This window comes from Podarcis liolepis, assembly GCF_965112155.1.
Source record: "Podarcis liolepis genome assembly, chromosome: 5".
Classification (NCBI taxonomy): domain Eukaryota; kingdom Metazoa; phylum Chordata; class Lepidosauria; order Squamata; family Lacertidae; genus Podarcis; species Podarcis liolepis.
In genome coordinates, this window is record NC_139556.1 from 78,895,002 (window position 1) to 78,904,635 (window position 9,634).

At 41.0% G+C, this 9,634-nt stretch overlaps 1 protein-coding gene across 1 annotated transcript; it reads right to left on the minus strand.

The window, feature by feature from the left end:
- Window positions 1–104: 104 nt before the first annotated feature.
- On the minus strand, window positions 105–9,205 carry COMMD2 (COMM domain containing 2). Its single transcript, XM_083504621.1, has 5 exons — window positions 8,807–9,205; window positions 5,983–6,060; window positions 4,540–4,622; window positions 3,047–3,220; window positions 105–634 (listed from the first exon to the last, which is right to left on the minus strand). Exons 1-5 carry the CDS (start codon window positions 8,871–8,873, stop codon window positions 437–439), a joined length of 600 nt encoding a protein of 199 aa, XP_083360747.1. The 5' UTR covers window positions 8,874–9,205; the 3' UTR covers window positions 105–436.
- Between the last annotated feature and the right edge of the window lie 429 nt (window positions 9,206–9,634).

Sequence of the window (9,634 nt, forward strand, 5' to 3'; positions counted from 1 at the left end):
CAGCCAGCACTTAGGGGATGAAGAATTTCTCCTTTGTATGAATAGCGACTGGCCCAAAAATTTAAAAAGTAATTACAAGAAATTAGCCTGAATACAAATACATATAAAATATTACTGTATATGTTTCTTTATTCAGATCAGAAAAGATAAGAAGGAAAAATGTTTGGTCATTATACCAATAAGCTGTACAGCACATTATGCAAAAGGCAGCTGTACATAAAATTAGAAAAGCTCACATGTTCAACTAATATTGATGTCTGGTTAGATTATGATGATTATTCTAATTTGCATCTGACATTATTACTAGATTAGCACCCAAGCAAATTCAGCCCTTAAATGTAATCTCAAGAACTTGGCCGAGGAAAAGTTTTTGACAGGTCCAGTTGCACTGTTGTTTGGCGACACTGGTCTCCATAAGTTACTGAGATGGCAAATACTACTTGATGTTACGCACTATTCGTCTACAATGATTTGTTTTCATTTCTCCCAAAGCTTGTTCCAGTTGCTGAATCAGGTGAAGCAACGTCGCAGGGTCGGTCTGTAATATTTGAGTAGTTTGGTTTCCATTCTGAGTAAGGTGGAGCTTCAGAGTCACAACAGGCTTAATTTGCTGTCTCAGACTTCTGCTAGCAAGCTATGTAAATAGTGAGGTGAGGAAAAGAAAACTCAGTAAGATTTAAAATGAAGAGATATGCTAAGAATAGCAATTAACAAAAGCATTCCAATTCTCAGCATTCATAATTCAACAGGGAAATATATATATATATTACAGTGTCTTCGGGAAGACACCCGAAGACACCAAAACCTGCATTCCTGTACCCGTGAAAATCTACGAAAACAAATATTACAGTGTGTACCTACATCATTATGATATCCACCCCTTGATTCAGAAGGACAATTGGATATACTGGGTTAAGAACTAAAATAAGAACCAAACACTATTATCTTCATTGTTATAATTTTGGCCTTTTAAAGTAAAACAAAACCCATGAACAATCAAATGTATCATAAAAATAAATTTAAAATACCAACAATTTTGATTCCTAACTCACCTTTACTTTAACAGTTGTGGCCTAGTTTTGGAGTTCCCCAAGTGTAAGGGAAATACTGGAGAAATAAATCAGGGTCTTATATTCCTATAAACATTACATGGGATAATGTTTCAACTGAGCCACTTTTGCAAAGTCAAATTCTTACGTGCCAAGGCAGCCAGGTAAATAGAACTTCCATAACAGCTGGTGGCAAAGCACTGAACCTAACTGCTGAAAATACACTTCTGTGTCTAGAAGAAAATCAGTGCTAGGTTGTAGACCCAAGGTACAGTGGTGAAGAAATCCCTTTTGCCCAAGCTAATGAAATTTATAAACTGAGATCTAGAGATCTCTGTTTAATGCTACTAGTTGCATGCATTTTCTAATCCCAGCGGCAGAAGATGGGGTAGTAAATAGCCAAAGGTGTTAAATTTTTTATAAACAAATTTTAGCCAAAAGCAGCATATTTATCAAGCAAAGCCAGGGGCAGCAGAAATTGCTGAAGATAAATAAGCTTTGCCTACACTGAAGACTTCGTTCTATATTGTAATGTTTCTAGAAATATAGGATTCTGATTTACTTCCCCAGTACTTTCCTTATACTTGGGGAATTCAGATTAATTTTATGTTTCAATTTTCATGGCTGACTCCAACCCCATGATTACTGAAAATATAGCCAAGTTCCTTGCTGTAGCCATAAAAACTAGGCCACAAAGGGAGGATGAATTTTGAGTCAAATTGCCTGCATTTTCAAAATATTACTTTTTGATTGTTCATGGATTTTGTAATACTCTTATTTTAAAAGGCACAACTGGTGTACATGCAAATAGTCTCCCACCCCACTGCAGCTGTCTTGATAACCCTATGCTGTATCTAAAGTTTATGGTCTGTAGACCAAATAAACTAAACTGGGGGGGGGGGGAATTCCAGGAACTAGTGTTATTTTTTGAGCTTGACTAACCACATGAAATGCTCCCTATTAGGCCTCTTCTGGTGTGGGAGGAACAAGATGAAATGGATAAACATTTCAAAAACAGATCAGTGCCTTTGGTTGGCAATTTCTGGCTTAAGACTAAACTCAGCCCAGGGAAGGTTGGAACACGGATCACTCCCCTCACCTGCCTGGCCAGCTACAGTTGCCACAGGTTCATAATAGGCTGCATACTAGCATGGAGTCAGTAACATAAAGGAGGTGGGAAGGAGGATATGGAAGATGAGAAGATCTGAGGAAGATCACAAGTCCTTTCATAGGGTGGGGGGACTTGTTTGAGAGTACCTACATATGCAGGTGGGAGCCTTCTTGCTTTTACTGACCTTATGTAAGATATTCTGGAAGCTTTTCAGCTAAAGAGCAGGGTAAAATGCTTAAGGTGATAGTGAACATTTAAGGGTGTGTGTGTGTGTACACCTATGTGCTTGTACATGTATGCGAGTCACCCTTGCACTCAGCTCACAAATAACTTTCCACACAATTTGTTTGCTGATTTTTATTATACAGACGAATTTGCATACTTGACCTCTTACTGGCTCTGTTAAAGTCGACATTTTCCCCAGTTTCTTAATTCTGTTTTAATTTTTTTTGTTAAGCTACATTTTCAATAGCTTGTTAAATGTCCTCTGATTTAATTTTTCATTTTTTTTAATGGCAAATTTTAGCAACAAGCTGCTGCTTTCAAAATCAATGTTCCAGTTCCATAAAACGTCAATACAATTGTCTGTAACCAGACAGAACACTGGCATACTGTCTGAGCTAGTTCTGATAAAGAGATGGGAAATTCTGTCTTAATATTAAAGTACAGCTTCAAAGTACATGGAAGCCTAAGTAGGCTGTGTTATGCTGGTAAATCACTGGGCAACTAACTGTGCAGGTCGCTTTCTACTGTTCTATCATGAATAACCGTATGCAAAAATGTGTATGAATAATACTACTGCTACCGCTGTAATTTTGAAACCATTGCCTTTAGCAGTTTGTGTCATGCCAAATATAAACAGCACTATAAAGATTTTCACCCTTACCTGCACATCTAGTCTCCATTCAAGACTGTGATAACTAGGCAGCTTCGGTGCTAGTTCAGTAAGAATACTTCTGATCTCCTTCCTATTGTCAAGATACAGCTGAAGCAATACGGCATTCAATTCTTCAGAGAATCCTAGTACAAGTATAGAGTCTTGGAAATCTATCTCCGATATCTAAAAATTAAAAATAGAATCTTTGAGTTCCTGATTGCTTCTATTACTGTTTTACTTACAAACATAGGAAACTCCCATATACTGAGTTGCAGCATTGGTCCATCTGCCTCCAGATTGCCTACACTGTCTGGCAGCAGCTCACCAGGGTTCAGGCAGTAGTAGCCTTTTCCCAGCCCTGCTTGGAAATGCCTGGGATTAAGCCTGCATGCAAAACAGATGCTCTGCCACTGAGCAATGGCCCTTCCTCTGCTCACAGTCTTTGTAAATTTGTGTAAGGATTGCATTTCCAACTGTGAAATATGTGTGAAAGGAAATCATTTAGTAAGAATTGATTGACTGCAGTCTATTAATACCAAATAGAAAAAGGAAGCAGAGGCCAACATAGAAAGTAATTCACAACATTCATAATGCAACACCATTTACAGAAATATTGGGCGGTATCCAATTAAAGCATACTCTAAGGTTATTTATGTCCACTGATTTGAATGCAGGGTGGATAAAAATCAAGGAGTTTTTTTTTAAAAAATGTATTTCTAATAGTATAACCAAATCAGTAATTTTTGAAATAACTGTAAAAACTACTCTGAAAATTTATCATTCCAAAAATGAAACCTTCATCTGGTTGTAAATATTAAGTCTGTAAAAAAATGTTTTAAATCAAGTCTTACTGACTAGTGATTTAAATCATGATTTAAATCGATTTGATTTAAATCAAATCAAATCCACCGTTTGAACGGCTCGATTCTATATCTAACACTGGATATTACCCATAGTTTACCATGTGTACATGCCCTCCTATTCCAAATGTGTATATGGTGCATCTCATTTATGACCTCCATGGTCAGATGATCATTTTGATACACTGGGCAGAAACTAGAATAGAAACTAAACCTAATCATACAGAAGAAACCGACTGAATTTTTCAGATTTAATCCTCTTAATATATGTAAGATTTTATAAAATGGCTTTTATCTTTTTGAAAGCTGACATCCAAAGTAGCACTAAGTCTTGGTCCTGTCAGTGTTTCTTTCTCTTACCGCCTCCACCCCACATCGGTAGAAATCAGCAGGTGAAGTTTTCACAATGTGGAGATAAGCATTAACGCCTGCTGATAAGCAGCAGAAGGGGCTGATATAAAAGAAGTTGGCAACACTATATAGAGGATGCAGCAAAATATGAGTTTGCACTAATTTTCCTGAGCTTTCAACTGTGACCTTTATTTACACACACACCCCGCTGCCCCCAACCCACATATCCAAGAAAGTAAGACGTTCAAAGCATCTGCCTAGCTCACCAAGAGCACTGTGAGTTACACTTACCATAAGTTTTGAGCTCTCAGTGAGAAGGTATGTTAATCCTTCTACACCATGCTGAATTGTTTCACTACTAACATTAAGTTTTCCTGAAAAACAGAATGAGAAAACATCAAACAGGGATCTGATCCAATACAATATACAAGCAAATAAATCTCAAATAAAAATAGGTTGCAAATCGAAGCACACTTAGTCTTCATATCCTTGTACTATATATGGTATAAAATAATGGAAAGTAGAGGCAAAAAGAGGCCTCTAGCTTAGAATATTCCACTTGTGTACATGACGATTATGGGAGATCAGAGGCCTTAGTAAATAGTGCTTGTATTCTAGACTTAACTAATCTTTGATGCATTTTGTACTACAGCTGCTGTCTCTTCAGAATCTATTAGGGGGGGAAATGTAAACAAGCATCATCTTAACAAACATTTGAGAAAAACAATATAGACCCAGGACCAACCTAAATGTTCAGAAAAGTAAGTGACACAGTGCTCCAAGGACTATGCCACTTAAGAATGCCACTTGGAGACAGCATAATTCCATGTTTCCCTCTGTCAAAATTCCACACCTGTGGAAACTTGTGTCTGGGAGAAGGAGTCTAAAAGAAAAAAAATTCACATAGAAGCATTCAAACATGCCACTATTCCTCCTCTACATTCTCATGGCAAACAGTGCTAAGACAGTACCATTTCTTTTCTAAAGGCACAGATCAACTTGTACATCAGCAACCCGCAAAGTGTTGCATCTTCACCAATGAAAGCTCAATTCATTTCAGTTGAGCTTACACAGGTACTACAGCCTGACAAATCTGCAGGGAATTATTTCAGTTTTGTTGCTGCTTTGTAATAGCTGGAGGAAGCTACAGGTGTCATCATGTTCCATTCAAATCAAAGATGATGATTTATTTGACTCCAAAAAATGCTTAATCAGTAAGCCCTCAACAAGGCAAATTGCTTTCTGAAGTGCTTCTCACCTGCCTCATTTTAACATCACTCCAGCAAGGGATTTTGACTGCCCATCTGTCAACCATGAGACATCATAATGACACAGTGTAATTGACAGGTGGGTGGCCCTGCTCACCTTTCAAATTTGGTCACTGAGGCTGATGCTGATAAGGATCTGGCCCATGGAGCCAAAAATATTTCCCATCCCTGCTTTAAACAAACCACAATGTCAGGCATGGCTAAAGCAGTAAGCTATTCCCCTCCTGGTTTATATACATGCTCTTACCATGGGAGGAGCGAAGCAAGTGTCATTAGGAGCAACGCACACAGTTTGGTTAACTGAGTCAAGTACCTTAGTTTACCTTTGTGTGAAAACACAGCTATTCTTGGTCCAATTTTTGCTGGACCAACATTGTTATCTCTGAATTGGACTGATGTCTAGCAGTGTATTGATTCAAGGCCCTTGGAAAATACTGCCCTTCAACCACACTTCTCAAATTCTTACTTGCTGCTCCTTCGTAGATTTTTGGGTTTGTGCCTTTTCTTAGGAACTCCAGCGCAATACGGCCAAATTCATTGACAACTGAAAAGAAAGAAGATTTGTTTGCAGAATTCATTGACAACTGAAAAGAAAAAAAGATTTGTTTGCAGAACTAGGAAACTAGATGATGGCTTGGTTGTAGAAAACCAGACTTCATTAGGAGTAGCTCAACTTAATACGGCTTATCTCAGCGTACAGTAAATTGTGAATACATTTTTAAATTTCCACAGGGCTTTTTTTTTGCATAAGCATTTTATTATTATTTTTATTATTATTAATTGTTATTGAAGTTTTTATCTCTACAAAATAACAGAAAGAAAGAAAGAAATGCTTTGTGTTACTAGCATGTACATATGTGTAAACACAGGGCAATTTTTACGGTAGTAAAAGTCAGCAGGAATGGACAGAGTACCAAAGCGTGAATCCTAAATTTCTGGTCCTTGTGAATGTAAAGAAATGCATTTTTTGTTATTACAGTTGTGAGATTTCCATTGTGTAGCAGCTAAGGATTGATGGTTTTACCTATATTTGGATAATTTTATTATGTGTTTTAATCTCTATTTTAAAAATTAGTATTTTATAATATTTTACGTAAACCACTTATTTATTGATTGGCACATAGGTTTTGCTTACTAAAATATATATAAATACCTAGTCGCTGTTACAGGGGACATGGGGCTGAAGACCCCCATCTCTAAATATTTGCCTGAGAACATATGATGTCACCACGTTCGACATCTCCCCACTACCAGGCAGGAGGAGCTAGTGAATTGTGGCAGGGAAATACCAAGTGAGATGATGTCTCAGCATGTTTTAACAGGGAGATACATGCCAGTGACAGCCACACCTGCCTGCCCAATAACGTCTAGTTAAGAATCTGAGAATGTGAACTGGGAAGTTATTAACTGAAATGTTACCTCTGCTCTATGAATTTGGGGTCACAGCCCAGCTGCGTGTTTGCTGCCTTGGAGCGGTATAATAAAGACCTATGTTATAGGGCGGGGCGGGACGCGGGTGGCACTGTGGGTAAAACCTCAGTGCCTAGGACTTGCCGATCGCATGGTCGGCGTTTCGAATCCCCGCGGCGGGGTGAGCTCCCGTCTTTCAGTCCCAGCTCCTGCCCACCTAGCAGTTCGAAAGCACCCTTAAGTGCAAGTAGATAAATAGGTACCGCTTTATAGCGGGAAGGTAAACGGTGTTTCCGTGTGCTGCGCTGGTGCTGGCTCGCCAGAGCAGCTTCGTCACGCTGGCCACGTGACCCGGAAGTGTCTCCGGGCAGCGCTGGCCTCCGGCCTCTTAAGTGAGATGGGCGCACAACCCTAGAGTCGGACACGACTGGCCCGTACGGGCAGGGGTACCTTTACCTTTATAGGACGGGAAGGTAAACGGCGTTTCCGTGCGCTGCTCTGGTTCGCCAGAAGCGGCTTAGCCATGCTGGCCACATGACCCGGAAGCTGTACGCCAGCATCCTCAGCCAATAAAGCGAGATGAGCGCCGCAACCCCAGAGTTGGTCACGACTGGACCTCATGGTCAGGGGTCCCTTTACCTTTTTATGTTATAGGGCTACTGTAAATACTACTAAGATAAAGTTTGTGAAACACTTAGAAAGCTCAAAAGTCCTACTTAAATATTTACTATTAAAAGCTGTAGCTAATCATAAGCTCACACATAAAATGCATAAAGCAAACATATAGAGGTGGGGAGGAAGCGAGTCTCAGCTCCACACAGGCCCAAACCTGAAACATCTTGTAAAGTGAACAAATTTATTCACAAATCAGTGCTGATTTCTATTACATACAACTGCGGTACTGTAGGGGAAATGAAGCTAGAATTATTGTGCAAACTGTATCAGTTTGGTATAACTACCCTTAAGTGCTGTATAGGATAACAGAGGTGGATTTAGGGGAGCACAACCAGTTTGCCCACACTGGGCGACGAACCAAGAAGGCACCACAAGGGGTACCACAATGATATAATGGGACATGGGTGGCGCTGTGGTCTAAACCACTGAGCTTCTTGGGCTTGCCGATCAGAAGGTTGGCGGTTACCTTTGCCACAATGATGCCACAGAGGGCGAGAGATGGAGGGGGGGAGGAGAGATGCCGAATTTTGGCATCACCCAGGATGCCACTGAAATTTGAAAGACCATAGTCCGCCACTGAGGATAATGCTGCAATCCCAACCATGTCTTCTAAGACAGCAAATCCCACTGAATTCAATGGCCTTAACTCAGCCCAAATGTTTGCAGCATTTGCTGAAAACTTTTCCTATGCCGACCATTCAAGAAAAGCCTTTTCAGTCATGGCGGGCTACCTGCTTTAATTTCTTTAAGTGGTTTTTACAGTGTGCGTGTTTGTGTATGCATGCAGCTGACCTACACAAATATTGACATATAAATAAATGGGGTTAGGGCTGCAGCGTTTTATCCATTGTATCAAATTCGATGTAACTTGGCGTTGGTTTGTTAAAAATTTGGAAAACTAATAGGTGATATTTGCCACCACCACCCCTAAAAAGAAAGAAAGAAAAGCACTACAGCTTTTATCCCCTAATCTCGAAGAGTTGGGTTTTTTGAATTTTTAGGGTTCGATCCCCTAAACGCTTGCCTGGGAGCAAATCCCGTTGAAAGAAACGGGGCTTAACACCGACAGGGCAATCCTGACCCGTGTCTAACTCACGTCAGAAGCAAGCCCCGTTGACTTCGGTGGGATATCTCACTAGGTAAATGTGCACATCCCAAAAAAGGGGTAGGTTTGGGCTGCAATCCTAATGTCTTTTAGCTCATACCTGAGCTCTCCACCTGGAGAAGGAAGCCCAGGTGCTCCTTATGCTCCTCCGACAGGACCAGCAACATCTTCCGCAGCTTGGCGCCCCCCGCCGACCGAAACCGACGCCGACCGTAACCCCGGCGCCGCTGCTGCGCGTCAGGCGGAAGCTTTTCCCGCAGCCACTGCGGCGCCTCAGCCAAAGCTGCCCGGCCGGGAATCAACTCCCGCGCCGAAGCGTTCCGCTTCCTGATTCTGTCTCCACGCAGTATGGTCCCCTTGCGGGGCGTTTGGGAATCGCTAGGCGGTTGTCAAGCGGCCTCCTGCGGCTGACAGCTGCCTTAATTGCATTCATTAAGGCATAAGCTTTCGTGGAGGTCGCTTCACCAGACGCATGAAGCAGTAGAGAGATGCCTGCTGTGAATAACACATGTGAATATGGGCGTAGCCAGGATTTATGTTGCGCGCGCGGGGGGGGGGTGTGTGAGGAAACTCAGTTAGGTATGCATTTTTTTATTAACTTGATTCTGGGTGCTGTGCTGTTATGTACTGAGTTGAATAGGATCCAAAATGCAGCAGTCTGATTGGTCCTAGAACAATAGGATCCAGAATGCAGCGGTCTGATTGGTCCTAGAACAATAGGATCCAGAATGCAGCAGTCTGATTGGTCCACAGGAGCTATCCAATCCAGCTCCAGGTGGAACTTGATTGGCCTACAGGAGAATCCCGGAACTAGCCAATCACGCAGGGCCCATTGTGTAAATAATGTAAATAAAGAAGACATTCTGAGGGAACTTCCATTCCTCCTCACCACTATGAGCTGAATAAAGAGCATGAAATCCACTCTCGA

Coding starts and splice junctions, on each gene's coding strand:
- COMMD2 (XM_083504621.1), bottom strand. CDS start 8,873: ATGTTGCTGGTCCTGTCGGAGGAGCATAAGGAGCACCTGGGCTTCCTT. Junction 6,061..8,806: donor TCTCCAGGTGGAGAGCTCAG/GTATGAGCTAAA, acceptor CTTTCTTTTCAG/TTGTCAATGAATTTGGCCGT. Junction 635..3,046: donor AATGGAGACTAGATGTGCAG/GTAAGGGTGAAA, acceptor CTATTTACATAG/CTTGCTAGCAGAAGTCTGAG.